At 39.4% G+C, this 19,646-nt stretch overlaps 1 protein-coding gene across 2 annotated transcripts in view; it reads right to left on the reverse strand.

The window, feature by feature from the left end:
* The window catches only part of LRRC28 (leucine rich repeat containing 28), a 165,611-nt gene that overhangs the window by 45,938 nt on the left and 100,027 nt on the right, over positions 1-19,646 (reverse strand). The window contains exon 6 of one of the 2 annotated variants that reach the window (XM_035024036.1): positions 12,598-12,804. The exons of the other annotated variant lie outside the window; for it this stretch is intronic. Within the exon in view, the coding sequence (XP_034879927.1) occupies positions 12,598-12,804 (207 nt within the window). The remainder of the gene's footprint in view (positions 1-12,597; positions 12,805-19,646) is intronic. 2 annotated transcript variants of the gene reach the window in all.

The following is a 19,646-nucleotide window of genomic DNA, read 5'->3' on the forward strand; positions in this document are numbered from 1 at the left end:
AGCAAAAGGCACTAACACTTTTCTATAGTTTAATTGCACAGAAAAGAGTTGGAGGCAACAGCCTCTAGAGACAGTGATTCATCCCCTTGAGTCAAGGACACAAAATGGGACATGACAGAGGAAGCACCTCTCCCCTCTAATACACACAAAAGAGCTTGTGCAAATGAAAAGAGGCTACATGCAAGGATCATAATACAAAATTAAATAAAAGCTGACACTGGCTACTTCCTACATGGTTTTGTCTTCTTTCCTACCCTAGTTTTATAGGGGAAAAAATGAAGAGTCAGTGATTTAAAAATACTATATGGTTTCGATCTTATCTTAGATTTTTCGATATTCCAGAGAATTCTTTTTGTAACTCCTGACTGCTTTAGGGAATGTCCTTTTTTATATATGCCCTTAATGGAATGAATGATTTTCTACCGAAGCTGAAAGAAAACATGACTCAGTTGTGATCAAATCTATCACACAGTAGTAAGTGTAACACCACACGGACATGAATATTTAATATAGACACTTAACCTTCCCAAATAACACAATCTCATACAGAGTACAGGATGTGGTGGGCTATGGAGTCAGAACGGAGTCTGAATCCTGGCTTTCTACTTCCTAACTGCTACAAGACACAGGGACAGGGGCAAATCAAACGCTCCTAGCCTGTTACCTCCTCTGCAAAACCAGACAGTAATACTTATCTCACAGGCTTGTCAAGAAGCCTCAACAATGTATACAACACCAAGCCTGATCCCTTGCATAATAACTGGTTCCCGATATATCTTAGTCTTTTACCTCTCTCCTGTGAATGTAAAGAGAAGATCACAAAACAGAGTGCAAGATCATAAAGAGAAGCAGGCAGCTCTTGCTTTAGCTGACCCAGCACAGCCTACTGGCCAGGCCAAGACCCCTAAACCCCCGGCAAGACCACAGGCTGTCCGGGCAGAGCTGTGAGAGTCTCATGAGAGCATGCTCTCGGCCAAAGACCCTTCCGCTGGCAAAACCCCAAGCACAATGGAATGGCATTTTATAATCATAATGAGGCTGAAATGTAAGTATTTCTGTCTGAAAAAGCTTTGAAATATTTCTTCTGTTCTTAAGAGAGAAAAATCTTCACTCGATAATTAACTTTGGAAGAGACCATTTGTGTACTAGCTAAGAAGCTGGTTTGTTTTCTTCCTTCCATTAATTTTCATATATTACTACCCTTGCAATAAATTTCCAGGTAATAATATTTTTTAAAGTTCCTGTGCAAAAATGCTCAGTACTTGAACTTTATAAAGCAAGGAAGTTGTCCATATGCATAGATGCTAAAGCAACAAAGAACTTCTTCATGTGGCTTTTAAAAGGGCTGTACTGTGTCTAAAATGTTTCCCGTTTTTTTCCAGACGCACACATCAAAGTATTGTTAACTTAGAAATTAGCAAAAGCTAGCCGTCTTGCACAAACTCCAATTCTTTTTTTTTTTCAACTTCAAGGCCCTGGCATATGCAGTCCACATGGCTGAAGACGGAACAAAAGCTCCTCTGTATCTAGGTTACTGCTCTTTTAACTATGCTGTAAAAGCAAGCGCAGGAGGACAGCGTGGGCCAGAACTTCATAGGATCTGTTTACTGCACACTTACCAGTATGAAACTCATTTATTTTATCAGAAGGTGAATGATGTATGCTCTTCCACAAAATGATGGGGTAACAGAAACTACAACATCACAGCATAGACCCACATAGGCTGTTTGCAAGACTGTCCATGTCACATCAAGTATCATGGTTCAGTCAGTCAGATGTATTACTAGTCATGACTACATTTTTAATGTAATTTTAAAATGTGGGCTTCTTTACAATGAATTCAGAGTAGTATACCGTGTATTCCAAAACCGTCTTTAAAACAAGTTTAAAAATTTACCTACATGGCTCTTATGAAGAGAACCTTTCAACCACTTTTCCAGAAGAATGACCTTTTTTATTTTTTATTTATTTATTTATTTATTTTTTTTAAAGATTTTATTTATTTGAGAGAGAGAGAATGAGAGACAGAGAGCACAAGAGGGAAGAAGGTCAGAGGGAGAAGCAGACCCCCCGCTGAGCAGGGAGCCCGATGCGGGACTCGATCCCAGGACTCCAGGATCATGACCTGAGCCGAAGGCAGTCGCTTAACCGACTGAGCCACCCAGGCGCCCAAGAATGACTTTTAAAGTGTTAGTTTCTTTTTTAATTATTGAAGCACGGTTGACATACAGTGTTTTCTTTAAACATATGCACACACACTCCATTTAATCTTTTACATAATCATATTCTTTCTGATCTACTCAACTTGTACAGAGATTTCACAGGGAATTATAATTCAATAAGATGCTTTCTACATAGATCATCAACAACTGTTAAAATAAATGGATTTTAAGGAATTTGAATGACTGAAGGCTTCTTTTGCTGTTGGTTTAAATATGCAAGCATCAGCATCTCTAATTCTTTTTTTTTTTTTTCAGCATCTCTATTTGTGTTGCATAGTTCAGGTGACAAAGAAATTATAGCGAGCAATGAGCCAGACACTGTACTAGATGCTTGGGGTACAAAAGTGAAGACACACCCAGTCCCAACCCTTTCTTTTTTTTCCTTTTAAGATTTTATTTATTTATTTGATAGAGACAGAGATAGCGAGAGCAGGAACACAAGCAGCGGGAGTGGGAGAGGGAGAGCAGGCTTCCCGCAGAGGAGGGAGCCCGATGTGGGTGGGACTCGATCCCAGGACCCTGAGATCATGACCTGAGCCGAAGGCAGATGCTTAACGACTGAGCCACCCAGGCGCCCAACCCTTTCTAACAGTCTAGCAAAACAATCAAAATAGCTCATGTTGACCACATGCTTACGTAGTACTTATGAGTGATAGTGTTTTAAATGGATCTTATTTAATTCTCACAACAGTGCTATGAAGTAGGTATTCATTTTGCCCTGTTCCTAAGACTTAGACAGATTAATTAGCCTTTTTAAGCCCAGGATCACACAGCAATTAAATGGCAGACCCAGAATTTAAAAGCAGATGGCCTGGTTCACCATGACGTTAGCTCGACAGCCTCCCCAAACACATCATTTCCATATAAGCAGGGAACTCCCACATCACGTAGGAGGCGATACTCCCCAGTGAGCTGCATGGGTGTGGGTGGTGTGGGTGCCAGAGGACAGGCACTGTGCCCAAGCATCCAGGTGTGATGTGAGGATATACGGCCAAGGAGATACCTGATGAACAAAATATCCCTTTGCTTCCTTTATTTTTTGATCTTTTTTTTTTCCTCTTTGCTCCCCTTAAAAGACCAGATAACTAGTAACGGTAGTTCTGACTTACAGATTTACAGCAGTAATTTGAAGAAATACCAAGAATTCCCTCAGAGAAGATCCCAAAGAAGGAGACTTCATGCCGACAGTCCAGCAGACTCAAGAATTACAACAGTGAGTCTTTGAGTGCCGCGGCCGCCGGCGTGGAGAAAACAATGTCTTCATTTTGCATCTCATCCTGAGCTGTTGCCCAGCTGGACTTGTACCTGTTTTTCTCCTGCCCCCCAAAACTGAAGACTTTTACTGAAAACTATGACTGATAGAAACTCCAGGTGTTTGCTTTAGAGTCCACTGACAACATCTTCCAGATTTTCCTAGGACTGTACATTCTTGTCACTATTTTAAAAACTCTGAGTTCCAAAATCAAATTAACGAAAACTTTGCTGGCAAAGATTCTGCTCAAAGATCTAGCGCTCCTACTACTTATTTTTCTAAACTTCACATCTGTATTACTATATTTCCTATGCTGGGGCACCTGGGCGGCTCAGTCAGTGAAGTGTCTGCCTTCGGCTCAGGTCACGATCCCAGGGTCCTGGGTTGGAGCCCTGCATTGGGCTCTCTGCTCAACAGGGAACCTGTTTCTCCCTCTCCCTCTGCCTGCTACGCCCCATGCCTGTGCGCGCGCTCTCTCTCTCTCAAAAATAAATAAAATCTCGTATTTCCTATGCTGTACATTACATCACTGTGTGTTATTTATTTTATTACTGGAAGACTGTACCTCTTAATCCCCTTCACCTATTGTGTCTATCACTCCACCCCCTCTACTCTGGCAACCATAAGTTTATTCTCTGTAGCAATCTATGTTCTCTGTATTTATGAACAAAACTCATACATAGTTTATAAGTTTGTTAGACTGTTTGTGTTGTTTTTTAGATTCCACATATAAGTGAATTCATACAGTATTTGTCTTTCTCTGACTTATTTCACTTAGCATAATACCCTCTAGGTCCATCGATGTTGTCACCAATAGCAAGATTTCATTCTTTTTTATGACTAATATTCCATTGTATGTACATATTACATCTTCCTTATCTATTCATCTATCAATAGACACTTAGGTGGCTCTCATATCTTAGCTATTGTAAATAATGCTGCAATGAACACAAAGGTACATATGTCTTTCTGAATTAGTGTTTTCTTTTTCTTTGGATAAATACCTAGAAGTGGAATTGCTGGGTCATAATATACTTCTATTTTTAATTTTTTGAGGAACAACCATACCATTTTCCAGAGTGGCTGTACCAGTTTACATTCCCACCAACAGTGCACAGGGTTCCCTTTTCTCCACATCCTAGCCAACACTTGTTATTTCTTATCTTTTTGATGCTAGCCATTCTGACAGGTGTGAGGTGATATATCAAACTGTGGTTTTGATTTGCATTTCCCTGATGATGAATGATGTTGAGCATTTTTTCATGTGTCTGGTTTGCCATCTGGATGTCTTCTTTGGACAAATGTCTATTCAGGCCCTTTGCCCATTTTTTAATCAGTTTATTTTTTGATATTGAGTTTTAGGAGCTCTTTATATGTTTTGGATGTGAACCCTTTATCAGATACATCATTTGCAAATATCTTCTCTCCCATTCAGTAGGTTTCCTTTTCATTTTTTTTTGGTGGTTTCCTTCACTGTGCAAAAACTTTTAGTTTGATACAATCTCATTTGTTTATTTTTGCCTAAGGAGACAGATCCAAAAAAAAAAAAAAAATCACCAAAACGAATGTCAAAGGGGTTAACTGCCTATGTTTTCTTCTAGGTGTTTTATGCTTTAAGGTCTTATATCTAAGTCTTTAATCCATTCTGAGTTTATTTTCTTTCTTTTTTTTTTTTTAAAGATTTTATTTATTTGACAGAGAGAGACACAGTGAGAGAGGGAACACAAGCAGGGGGAGTGGGAGAGGGAGAAGCAGGCTCCCGCAGAGCAGGGAGCCTGATGCAGGGCTCGATCCCAGGACCCTGGGATCACGACCTGAGCCGAAGGCAGATGCTTAACGTCTGAGCCACCCAGGGGCCCCCTGAGTTGATTTTCATTTATGATATAAGAAAGTGGTCCAGTTTCATTCTTTTGCATGTTGCTATAACAGTTTTCCTAATACCATTTCTTGAAGAGACTATCTTTTCTTCACTGTATATTCTTGCCCACTCTGTCGGAAATGAACTGGCCATGTAAGTGTGGGTTTATTTCTGGGCTTTCTACTCTATTCTATTGATTTATGCATCTGTTTTTATGCCCATGCCAAACCGTTTTGATTACTACAGCTTTGTAACATGGTTTGAAATCAGGTAGCATGATACTTCCAGCTTTGTTCTTTTCTCAGGATTGCTTTGGCTATTCGGGGTCTTTTGTGGTTCCATACAAATTTTAGGATTATTTTTTCTAGTTCTATGAAAAATGTCATTGGTATTTTGATAGGAATTGTACTGAATCTGTAGACTGCTTTGGGTGGTATGGACATTAGAACAATATCACATTTGTACCCTTTAAAGAATGAGCAGCAGTTCTCTCTTGCTTTAAACTGGTATTTAAGAAAACAGGGCTAACTTTTTCGTATTAATCACTTCCTCATCCCCAAATCCTCTTCCAAAACTTTAGAGAAAAATATACTCTAGGTGACTTTTCTCTTCACACATTAGCACAGTACAGTCAATGTTGGCCCATGCTACAGAAGCCATATTAAATAACCATACTAACTTCCTAAGAAAACCTTAAGGCAACAGTGAAGATCCAATGTGATGAAAGAAAAACAAAGCAGAGGTATCATTAAGACAGTGGAAAAGGGTCAGATGAGTAAGCAGCACGAAGACAAATAAACAATTTTTGTTACAAATACTTGCAAGAAGACAGAGTCCAAAAAAGAGCACTGAATATCCATTTTCTTGAAGAAATACAAGTCATAATAACTTTATTCCTGAAACAAGGTCTGCATGGGCTTTAATTAACAGAATAACTCTCTCTCACTTTTTCCCATTACTAGTTTTTGAGCCTTCTTTTCAAACCTTTTTCTCCTTTTTCATTATGCCTTTGATTAGAGACGTATCCAACAATCTCCACAGAACACGGATGAGAACAAGATTTTAGTGGAATGTTTGGGTCTCTCCTTGGAAAGTAGTCATCATGACTTCCACTCAAACACAGGACTAGTTCCAACCACTGGGATTTCTGATCTGTACTAGAACAAACGCTTTAAGCACTGAGACTTATTTAAGGCTACACAACTTTGCAAATAGTTCCCACTAAACAATGACCTCAAGGCAGTAGTTCTTCAAACTGCAGATCAAATACATTCATGGTTCAGCAAAGTACAGTTTACATTCATCTCTAAGTCTGAGATTACAGAATTATTACCTGGTTTCCATCTAGTTTCCATACTGGTTTTGCTTGGACTGAATTATTTTCTTAAAAAATAGGAAAGAGCAATTCTCTTCCTGACTTTCTAAGCTGATACAGAGCAAAAAAGAACAAGAAGCAATAGAAAAGCCAAGTATAGTTAACAGATTTGTGTCTAATACGCCATTTGCAATGAAAGAAGGGACTTCAGCGTAAGTTTTGAAAATGCCTAGAAGCTACTTTCTAAAACTGCACCCTACTTGGCATAAACTGTTTTGTTTTTTTCTAGACAAGGTATCTAATCCCTATAAAGGAAAAAGCAACTACAACTACTACAGAAAACTGAAGTGATCGCCTGTTATGTGATAAAAGGCCAGTTTACCTCCCTGTCAAAGTCTCCAAGGACCAGCTCTAGGACTGGTTTAGAAACCCAAATAGTTTCCTGTTAGTAGGAAGCTATTCTCCACTAAGTTTTGGCTTCAGTACATGGTAGTTTATGTACTAGAATATTCTATTTATCTCAGTGTCATTTGCCAAATGTTCTTGGTTAAGAATTCGTTCACTGTTTTTCTAACAGGCAAAAATTCCACCTGGTGGGGTGCCTGAATGGCTCAGTCAGTTAAGCGTCTGCCTTCAGCTCAGGTCATGATCTCAGGGTCCTGCGATCAGGCCCCACACTGGACTCCCTGCTCAGTGGGGAATCTTCTTCTCCCTCTCCCTCTGCCCCTCCCTGCCACTCATGCTCTCTCTCTCTCAAATAAATAAATAAAAATCTTTAAAAAAATTCTACCTTCTCACGTAGGGATAACTTTTGTCTTCTCATTTTCTTAAACTACAGGAGTTACTAACATTGAGTTTAGATGACACAGCACTTCCTGGGGGCTAACTAAAGGATGCTCTTCCATAGCCAATTTGTGCCTGGGCAACCTCACAGTACTTATATCTTTTATTCATCATTAAATAAGTTGTGAACATTACTGAATAATCAGGCTTATTAATTATACAAGAGAGACCAGGAATACCTGGTAAAAAAGACTTAGAGGAAAAAAACCCTTTCCTTTGTATTTTCCTACCTTTCAGAAGCCCAGAGGTGAGTCACAACTCTGAGAACTATTTAGTATGCAGAACTATATTGAATCAACAACAAATACTCTCATTTCAAAACCTCTAGTAAATATCACAGCATGAGACTCAAGTGATTAGTTTCCCTCTCCTCCTCACCGATAGTCACCACTGTGGAAAAAGCTTCTGTTTGTAGACTGATTTGTCACTCAATCAATTATCATGGTATCATTAGAGTAGGAGCATTCTTCTTTCTTGATGCATCTTTTCATCTTTAAAAGAATGTCCTCGAAGAGTGTTATGGCTTAGCTAGTCTTACACATTATTTAAGTCACCCTATATATACCTTCTCTAGGTGCTTTTTGAAGATGCTGAAACATGACATTCTTTTTTTTTTTTCCCCATGAAGCCAGAGATAAAAACTTGCTTTTCTTCTAAGACAACCTTCTTTGGTGAGCAACCAAATTCTGTAAGTAACTCCCCAAAACAGGATTCCTATGTCCAATCCCGGGCAGAGATATTATAGCACCCATTTCATAAGCCTTTAAGTTCCTGTACTATGCTCATAGAATCACGTTTAAACATAAGAGACTTCTATTTGAAAACTTTAGTTGTGTGTGTGCATGTATACACACAGTATCTCCTAACTACTGTAAAGAGACATCCCTATTTGCTAGGTTTCCAAGAACAGTTCAGTTGTCTGAGGAAAGGCAGTGCCTGCAGCCGCATGCTTCATTTGACTCTGTCCGCCATAGTTCATAGCATTAGACAGCTTTTGTTTATCAGAAAGGAGTTCAAAGAAAGGTTTCAAGTGCACAAACTCTGTGGAAGGACATCTATGGATTTAATTATTTTTCTCCGAAAGATCTAATCGAACCCCTTTTCCAAAACCACCTTCGTGGTATTAAAAAAACAAAAAGGAAAACAAAACCTCCCACAAAACCGAAAAACAACATGAAGAAGATTGCTGATATTTCTGTCAGATTCATTTTCATCATCTTCACAGATTATCCTGTCTCCAATTTCCCGAAGCCCTCTCTGGCGGTCTCACCCACTTCTTTACAAAGGTTCACCCAGTATAACAGGGGAGAAAGGCCACTAGTGCTCGTATTTGCTTCCTAACCTTGGGCTCCTGCTGTTCTCAAAGAATCAGTCTGAGACCAGGGCTGAGCACTGCTTCAGTCAGCCTGTTTCTTTCTAAGTGGACAATTTTTAACCTCCTCCTCTTGCTTGTATGTCTTTCTCTGGTAAAATCAACCCTTACCCACAGGCCTGTGTCCTGCCAGGGCCGTGAGCCTTGTGAGGAATGTGAAACCGCTTCCATCTCCTGGGCTGTCCGTGGCCCCAGGCTGGAGAGCTGTGGTCACCTCGATGATGCGAGGGACCCTCCTCCTCAGAACCCAGAGCAGATCCTCCTGCCTCTCATGCTCTTTGACACCATATCGACCAGTTCACAAAGGAAAATCTCTCCAAACACAGAGGCAAGGTTTTGGGGGTGACAAGACCTCTAGAGACAGAGAGCAATCTGCAAGGCTCTACTCACCACTGAACCCCAGTGCTGAAGAAGAGACGCCCACATCCTCGCCCACACCAGCACTTACCACAGGGCACACAGAAGATGCCCCAGCAAATAAATGACTGAGGTGCCAAAGCAGAAGAGCAGCCAGGCAATGTGTCGTGGACTCTACCTTCTACCTAACGATCGTTTCTATCACCTGGCACCAGCCACTGCCACGCCCGCCATCTGCTGCTGCAGGCAATTCAGCATGATCCACAAGGTTACTCCTCGGTACTACAAACCAAGAGCCATCAAGTTCCTATTGCAATGGCTTCTCTCTTCTCCCAGCATCACTGCCACCACCACCACAGCACGTGCTTGGCTGTGTCACTGCTAAAACGACAGGTTAGCAGAGTGGCAAATGACCATGGCAATAAGGAGCCATAGCTGGATGAACTACAGTGAGGTAGGGAGAACAGGCAAGATGAAGGGCATGGAGCCTGGCTGGACTTGAGACAGGACCCACAGGCTAAAGACTGGTAAACAAGATTCATTTAGTTTAAAAAGTCCGACTGTACACGGGATTCTAGGCAGAACCCAGGCTCTTGAGCTAGATGGCATTCTGGTAAGTGTACCTCTGGACGTGAGAACAGGGCTGTGGATCAGAGCCATAGGCAGGATGTAGTCAGTTGCTGATGAATGGTTTAGACTTGAGACAAAGCATATCTGATGGAAGAAACAAGAAGACAAGAAAAACAAGTTGTGAACAGCATAAAATTAAGGAATCAGGAACTCCAGGGAGGTTGAAGGGGCCAGGCAAAGTAAGAAGAATGGCTAACACCAAGAAAGAACTAGATAACAGGTCTCTGGCCTAAGCTTTTATAAGATTTTTCTTGTTGTAGGACCTGCTGATGATAGATTAGAAATAAGTAACTTGGAGCACCTGGCTGGTGTCCAGAGTGGGTAGGTGAGACAAAGCTATACCCTCTGGCAGACAGACCCTGCTAAGTATGTAGAGACAGAGATTGAATTGGGCCAACTAGAGTGTCCATATGAGTATTTCAATACAAAATGGCTGCCCAAATTTGACACTGGAGGTGGCTATACAATTAGAAAGATGCTCAGTATGGTTCAGCCCTATTCCTTTTTTCTTTCCTTTTTTTTAGAGGAGGGAGAGAGGGGTAGGTGGAGGGGCAGAGAGAGAATCTTAAGCAGGCTCCATGCCCAGCACAGAGCCTGACGTGGGGCTTGATGTCACAACCCTGAGATCATGACCTGAGCTGAAATCAAGAGTTGGGTGCTTACCCAAATGAGCCACCCAGGTGCCCCAAGTTCAGCCCTATTGCAAATGAGGTCCCTTTGTAGAGAGATCATGCCTGGGATGTGGAGATAGCATGTCAAGGTGGAAAGAATGTGGAGTTTAGAATCAGACAGAGTCTGAAACTCAATTCTGTCTCTCACTAGCTGTGATTCTGGGTGGGTTACTTAACTTCTCTGAATCTCAATTTCCTCATCTGTAAACAGGTTGTCAATAGGTTTTGTAATAACAGGTTCTGTAATAATTAAATTAGAGAGCCTCTGTACCGTGCCTAACAGAATACCTAATTCAATAAATGATTGTTCTTACAAAGAGTTGCAGTAGTATTACTCATGGAGACACTCCTTATTGATGTGGCCAGTAGTAACAACAACAGTAATAATAATAATTCTATGAACAATAGTATGGGCAACTCCAGACTTAACAAGCGAATCTGTTTCCAGGAATGCCTGAGAGTCAAATCATGGTTGCCTGTAATGGGGCGTCTAGCTTTACCTTGAATGCTGACGTTAGACCGCTGAGTTCTACACCACGCAGATCAAATCATCACATCCTTTACTTCCCTCCCCCCTCCCTTCCCTGATTCACCGATCAGCATCGACTGCGCCATCCTAGCCATCCCTTGGTAGGGAGTCGGCATTGGTACAGGCAACAGCTCCTAGAAGTGGTAAATACAAGTCTGGGGGTTCCTACAGAGGGTATGAATATGAGAAGGAGGACGGAACTTTTAAAAAGCAGGATATGATAATCCACAAGTTCCATCTCCTCAGTTGAGTCATCTGCATTTGTACAGTGCTTTAGAGTTCTTACATACACGCTATCTTATTGGACTTCAAAATAACTCCAAAGTCAACAGGATAAATGTTATTATTTCTGGTTTATACGGATAAGGTAAATGAAGCTCAGAGAGGTTTTAGTGATTTACTCCAGGTCATGCACTGCGAGGTGGGGGGAACCAGGTTAGAACCTGGATCTCTCGATTTGTAGGTTGGTGCTTCACTGCTGTAATTGTTTTATAACCTGTGATTAAACCAGCAGGTACTTTTATTTTTTTAATCTATTTATATTTGATATTTTTCTCACTTAAAAGAAAGCTCTGGTTTCTTAGAAATGTAACTTGCTTCCGAAATGGTTTTATTTCATTTTGCTAATTTTATAAGTATAGAATTTAATTATATTTATAGAAAAGTAATCTTTTTAAATTGGATAATTATTTGGTATTATTCAAATTGATTTTCACATTTCCCAGTTATTTTTAATTGAAAATAATATGTGTACTGTATTATGGTAGAAAATATTTCTTCTCAGAGACTAGTAAATTATTCACTTCACTGCCATCAGGGATAAATTATTAATAAAAAATGCTTTTATGAGTAAAATCATAGGAGGCTTACTATGACAGCTTAGGGTTCTGCGGGGCCTCATATTTTAATTTTTTTTAAATGGCACCTTTGTTTCTTACAAGTTAACAAAATAGTTCAATTCTCAGTGAAAATAAATGTATTCTTTTATTAAAATGGGCCTGCTACAGAAACCTACAGTGAATAATATGTTATTTGTTAGCCAGTGTGACATTTCTAGCTCAGCAGGGAGTTCGGCCAATTGTAAAGTTTTAAAAATTGTGTAGTCTGGTTATCCGACAATATTAATCATTAGGATACCCAATACAAATTTTTCTATGTAGAATTCAACATCTAGACAGGTATCTTTGTACCAGTAGCTGTCCTTTCATATTGCTCAATACCCCCCATCAATTTTATGGTCTTACATATATATAATATACATACATATGCTTTCATTCCTTTTTTAGAGTAAATCATCTCATATCGCCTATATTTTGTCCCTAAACGACATTTATGCACAGATTTCTGTTTTAAAATATGAAATCCCAGACTGAAATAAACTTCGTTAACTGGGACTGATGCTTTGTTCACTATAAAAATGGATTTAGAGGGGCAATTCAGGGATAAACAGAAAGAAGGCAACTACCCTATCCTTCCTAGTCAAGGACACAAAGGCTTTCGTCTTAGTCTTTGGCTTTTTTGCTTTGCCAGATGAACACGATCACTTACCAAGTGGCAAAAATGCGAGACGGTTTCCAGCCATGGAGAGCTCATTGAGGCTGGGCAGGTGGCAGAGATGACGCGGCACGCACCGTAGACGATTGCGGTCCACGGTGAGGTACTGCAGGGAAAGGCACAGGTGAAGCCTCTCGGGTAAACTTAGCAAACGATTGGTAGAAATGTCTAGTGTCTGCAGCTCCTTCAAATCGCCAACCTCTACAACCAAAATCAAAATTAAGATAAATCGCATCCTGATTAAATTAAATAAAATGAATCAATACTGTTAACAGTTCAAAACAAATAAAATCAGTAGCTGTAGCAATTTCCACAGACGTGAATGCCGAAGTATGCAAATAATCCAACAGAAGTAGGTGTCTTTAAATTAGCCTGCTAGAGTTTTTTTTTTTTTTTTTTTAATGGAGAAGAGTGCTCGCCTAGAGAAAGGAGAGACACAAAGTAGTGAATATGAGCCAGAAGTCTATTACCCCGGTTTCTGCTGCTTGATGAATCAAAAGTTGTTGCTCGTGTGGGAAAAGAACAATTACGGTCACCTCTAGGTACCTGGTCTTTGATACTTTTGTGATTTTACCTTCTATCTAGGTAAGTAGTAGGAGCCTTAAAAACAAATTATAGTATCCCAGCAAGTGCACCTTGTTTATATGAACTAGACAGAAAAGTATCTGGACTGAGAGTTGATGTCTTTTGGAAATTTTCACAATGGCAAAGAATATAGTAAGATGAAAATTGTTGGTAGGCAACATTTTTGGATACTGTTCAGCCATGTGGTTCCTTTTTTAAAAACCCACTCAAAGTATACACATCCTATGAAGATTTACTTTAATTTCATCCAAATGAAGTCCTTCCATTTATATTTTAATATTCCCTCATTAATGATACCTATAGTTGTAATCTGTTCCATGGTGACTAAAATATGTCCCTGTATTACGCCAAATCACTAAGTCTAAAGTTTGGGAAGTTCTTTACAAGGTACTTCATCCTTTTCAGGAAAAATCACTGCCATGAAGCCTCTCTGAGCCGAGTAAGCTCTGCTAAGCAATCTCTAGGGAACGGACATTTACTCTGTGAAGACAGTACAATCTACTCAAGGTACCAAAGGAAGCACTGTGTAGGGCAAGTCTACTTCTTCCACATTATGGAACTTCCAAGTTGAAGACCACGGAGGCTGTCTCTTGGCCTTCTCTAATCCTGCCCTTGTTCCATGAGCCATTCCCCTCAGGGTAAGGTTTTCCATGTTCCGGCCACTTTATTGCACCCCCTGGGCACATCCCAGTTTGTTTAGGGGTTGGGTTAGTATTAGCAATGTCTTCTCTACCGGACAGAAAATCTTCTGCCCTATTGGATGCCCAATTACACAGACTACCTTTTCTTACTGCTACAGACCAGGGGTTGGCAAACTAGGGCTCACAGGAAAATCTGGCCGGTGGCCCACTTCTATACTGTTTGCAAGCTAAGACTGGTTTTTCTATTTCCAAAAGGTGGCAAAAAAACAGCAAAAACAAAAACAAAAAAGAATATATAGCAGAGACCATATGTGGCCTGCAAAGCTTAAAAATACTTACTATCTTGCCATTTACAGAAAAAGTTTGTCAATCTTTGTTAGAGACTGTTACCCAGAGCATTTTTAGTAACTATTTTTAATGGAAGTAATACAAGTGCAAAATATATTAATTTCTAATTATTTTTATAATATTACAAGGGATCTGTGCTGGGAAATTCATACTTTATTGCCCAATTTCCCCAATACTGAGCAACATATGCATTTGAATATGGGCAGGAAGGATTCAGGGAACAGTCTGTGATGCTTAATTGGGGTTTTGTTCTATTTGAACCTAACTGATGCACACAGGAGTCAATTTCATTCTTGGTTCCATTAGCACAGTATTTCATTTAGGTATGCTTGCCAATCTACCTATCTAATTCACACACAAAAAATGCCTCTAATTTGGGATGTGTGGGGGGAGGGAGTTGAGGGAAGGATCATCATGTCCTAGCACTGGATAAATAGCAACAAGAAACCTTCCTCACCTCACTTTATAAAGTTACTACAGGAATGAAATGGGACAGAAGTGCAAACAATCAGCTACATACCACGGGGCCAGGTGCAGAGAGAATAAGACAAGGTCTCCACCATTAAGAATTCCCATACATATAAGAGACAATGTGTGGGGCACCTGGGTGGCTCAGGTCATGATATCAGGGTCATGAGATCGAGCCCCGCCTTGGGCTCTGGGCTCAGTACAAAGTCTGCTTGAGATTCTCTTCCTCTTCCTCTGCCCCTCCCCCGACTCACATGTGCTCTCTTGATCTCTCTCTAAAATAAATAAATAAAATCCTAAAAAAAAAAAAAAAAAGAGAGAGATGATGTGTGATAGGAAGGTCAGAGAAAGAAGAGGTAGATGAGGGGTGGGAGAAACTTCTGCAAAATGTGCTGGAGGAGACCAGCACTTGAAAAGCTGAAAAGGAAAATGGATACAGCGCTGCCAGCAGGGGCTGGGGGTGGGGCTGAAAGATCAGGAAAGGCACGTAAGTGAAATATAAATGAGCATGCACAACCGGCTATTTGGAGCCCAACCAGTATCAAAGACGCCCATGGGAGAAGAGTAGGAAATAAGTTCCTTATGAAGGCCTTCATGCAGACGTGAGTGATAATGAATTCTGGGTAGAGAGACTTGGACTCACAGCAGTGAGAATATGACATCTCCTGAAGATTCACAGAGAATAACAGCACTCTTTTGAAAAAACTAGAATGATGGATATACAAGAAGCAGTGGAATGGAAGGAGAGTCTAGGCTGAGAAAACAAGTAGACATTTGACTAGAACAGAGGCAGTGTGACAAATTTAAAGAATTCCAGAGATATTTTAAGAAAAGCATCAGGGGTGCTTGACTAGAAACAGAAAATAGTAAAATAAAAAATGGTCAAAGATAGGGGCGCCTGGGTGGCTCAGTCGGTTAAGCGACTGCCTTTAGCTCAGGTCATGATCCTGGAGTCCTGGGATCGAGTCCCGCATTGGGCTCCCTGCTCGGCGGGAAGCCTGCTTCTCCCTCTGACCCTCCCCCCTCTCATGAGCTCTCTCTCTCTCTCATTCTGTCTCAAATAAATAAATAAAATCTTTAAAAAAAAAAAAGGTCAAAGATAATGTTAGTGCTTCTAGATTATTATACTCTAAGTATGGTGATGCCAATGCTAAAAACTTAATTTTTTTTTACGAAAAAATTAAAATTATATCAATACTTCTGAATTGCAGTATCTATTAAACCACATATTGAAAGAAATTTGAAAAATCTATTAAAAATCACATGGGAGCAAGCAAAAGGAATTATTTTAATCATTAGTTACAAAATAATTAAATGTGTAAAGAAGTGTTTTGATGTGGTTGCAAAAATTACTAAAGCTTGCAATTGCGCACCATTTATTTTTTTAATAAAGATTTATTTATTTATTTATTTATTTATTTATTTATTTATTTATTTATTTATTTATAAGAAAGTGCAAGCGAGCATATGAGCAGTCACAAGTGGGAGGAGAGATAGAGGGGAAGGCAGAAGGACAAGGAGACTCTGCGCTGAGCCCTACACAGGGCTCGATCCCAAGACCCTGAGATCATGACCTGAGCCGAAACTAAGAGTCAGGCACTTAACCGACTGAGCCACCCAAGCGCCCCAGCTGCCCACCATTTCAATTTGGCATTGCCTTATTGTATTGTGAGATGGGGAAATAATATGTGATTATGAGTCTAAATTTTCCATAACGTGATGATTTACTTTTTACAGTGGTAACAGATCAATATTTACACTCTGCTTTGGCAGACAGGCACACATATTTCAGATATTAAAATTAGTAACACTTTTGACCAAAAAAGGGAAACACATAATGTCAGTACCAAAGGTCAAAGTACTGAGGAATGGGAAGGAGAACGAAAAGCTGACATTTCTTACTTCCTGTGTGAGATGAATAAAAGCATTTTATTAAATCTGAAACATGCAGGACTGCACATATTAAATGAATGAGTACAACAAAAGGACATTATTCTCAGTAGCTTACTATTTTGGCCTTTTCAATTGTTATAAAAAAACTTAAGCTATTATTCCAATTAAAGTACTGAGTTGAATACTGTCTATAATGTGATTGGAAAATTAATGATTTTGTCAAACTGTGAAAGTATGTGGGAAAGAGAGAAATAAAAATTAAATAGCTTCTCAGGTAGACTCAACCATAATTTTCATGACCATTTCATACTAGGCTGCAAATCTAGGACTAAATATGGCATCTTAACTTCAATAATTGATTAAAAAATATACTTGCTTAAGCTCAGCCAACACAAAAATACATTTTTTTTCCAATTTTTATTCAAATTCTAGTCAGATAACATATGCAATGTTGGCTTCAGGAGCCGAATTCAGTGATTCATCACCCACATACAACACTCAGTGCTCATTACATCAAGTGCCCTCCTTAATACCCATCCCCCATCTAGCCCATCCCCCACCCACTCCCCTTCAGCACCCCTCTGTTTGTTCTCTATCTTTAAGTCTTTTATTGTTTGTTTCCCTCTCTCTTCCTTCTTTCTTCCTTTCTTTCTTTTTTTTTTGTGGGGGTAGGGGAAGTACCTTTTTAGAAAGCAACTGAGTCAAAATTTATCTAAGATTCTAACTTAAATACAAAAAATAGGAAATAAGCCTGGGGTAGCAATATATCAGGCAGAAATAAAGAAACAGAATCCAAAGTGTGGGCTCAAGTTAAAAATTTGAAAACTCTCAGTCAAATGTAAATCTAGCAAAAGTGGTCAAGTCTAAAGATGGCACCAAGGCCAGAACAACAGGATGCTCGTTAAGTAACTCTTCCTTCACTCCTGAAAATCCAAGATTCCTTCTATCAGTTCAGTCAGACTGAAAAACTTTTAGCATTTCTCATAGAGCAGGTATGCTGACAACAAATTCTCTTAGTTTTCCTTCACCTGGGAGTGTCCTCCTATCATTGTGATTCCTAAAGATTAATTTCATTAGATACAGAATTCTGGGGTGACCATGCTTTCCTCTCAGTACTTAAAGATGCTGTTCTATTGTCTTCCAGCCTCCATGATGTCCAAGGAAAACTCTACAGCTATTTGAATCATTGTTTCTTTAGGTGCTTTCAAGATTTATTCTTTAACTTTAGTTGTTAGCAGGTTGATTATGATGTACCTGTAAATGACTTTTTTGAATTTATCCTAGCTGGGGTCAGCTGAGCTTTTTAAGTAAACTCTATACCCAATGTGGGGCCCACAACCCCAAGATCAAGAGTCACATGCTCTACTGATGGAGCCAGCCAGGCCCTCTTAGCTGAGCTTTTTAAATCTATAAATTTATGTCTTTCACCAAATTTTCTCAGTTAAGCCATTATGTCTTCAAATGTAAGAGTTATTATAACTGAGTAAATATAACAGACTATTTACTTTTCTCCTTTTAAGTGTTTCAAGATATGCATGACTGCTGAAGGCAAAAATCATAGCATTATCTGATAAGATTTTCAATGTATATAGATGTACTACTTCTGATAAGTATAACACATAAGTTGGTGGAGGAAAGCAAAAGGAATTTCCAAGTAGATTTTGAAAGATATGTATAATGTAATTTCTAATGGAAAAACTAAAATAAAACAAATTTTAAAGAGATAAGCCCAGGGGCACATGGATGGCTCAGTCAGTTGAGTATCCAACTCTTGATTTCAGCTCAGGTCATGATCTTGGGTCAAGCCCTAAGTTGTGCTCCAAACTCAGCTCACCCCTGCTCTTCCCCCAGATTGTGCGCTCTCTCTCAAATAAATAAATAAATAAATCTTCAAAAAATAAATAAAATAAAAAGAGATAAGCCCCAAAAGCCAATAATTCAAACAGAATACTAAAATATATTTGAATAATAACAAGGCAGGAAAGAGGGAATAAAGAGACAAAATTAGAGGCAACAAGCAGAAAACTAATAATAAAACAGTAAGCCTAAATCTAATAAGGTCAATAATAACATTAAAAGCAAATAGCCTGAGGACACCGAAGATCCTAGTATAAAAGGAATCCATTTAAAATCTAAATACATGGATAGATTAAATATAAAGTGATAAAAACATATGCCAGGCAAACCATAACCAAAAAAGAAACAAAAACAAAAGCTGGACCTTCCAATAGATGGAGTGAGGAAGCTACCAAATCCTCTGCCCAGAAAGTAACTATAAAATTACAGAAAATTGTCAAAAGCAACCATTTCAGTACTCTGGAAACTGACCAAAAGTTTTCAACAAATGGAAAAGCATATATTCATGAAAAACTACGACACTTCCAATCAGAAGAGCAGAAATATGTGACAAGCTCACTTGGGGTGGCTCGCATCCTTCCACCCCACTTGGTTAGTATAACAGCTCTAATATGGCAGGGCAGAGTGCAAACAACCAGCAGCTTCACTGCTGGAGGGGGCTGACATGATTTAGAACAAAAGGTGAAAAACCCACACCCAGTACTTAATAATTAGTAATAATCTTGGTTGCAAGTGAACATGAGAGGCTAATGATTTTATGAGGCTGAGGGATGTTCTTGGTTGAGGCAAGGAATGAATTGGGCAGATAGGCCAGAAATTTAACAAGGAGGTATGGGCTATGAAGCGGGAAGATATTTGATAGACTCTCTACATATATCAGACTGAGAGGAAGTCATGAGCAAACACAGGGGAGACCAGAGAGGGGTCAAGCGATTTACAAATTCTAGGTTTACAGAGAGCTTGCACACATGGATACAGGAGAAAAGACACAGCCCAACAGAAAAAAATAAGGTACATCTGGAAACTGCCTAAATGTTAAATGGGCTTCTTAAACCCACACACAGATCTACTGACAGAGGATAGAAGTCATACCTCAAGGTGTTCAACTGCCAAGCTATACAGAAACAGGAATAATTCCTAATAAGCTAGGCTTAAAAATTAAAACAAAAATAAGGAGAAAAAAAACCCCACAGAGACATCAATGGTCACATACTGTGGAGGAAAGAGATTTCATATTTTTAGTCCAGGCAA

The sequence above is a fragment of the Mirounga leonina genome, unplaced genomic scaffold (genome assembly GCF_011800145.1).
Source record: "Mirounga leonina isolate KUSES-001 unplaced genomic scaffold, KU_Mleo_1.0 Mir_178, whole genome shotgun sequence".
Classification (NCBI taxonomy): domain Eukaryota; kingdom Metazoa; phylum Chordata; class Mammalia; order Carnivora; family Phocidae; genus Mirounga; species Mirounga leonina.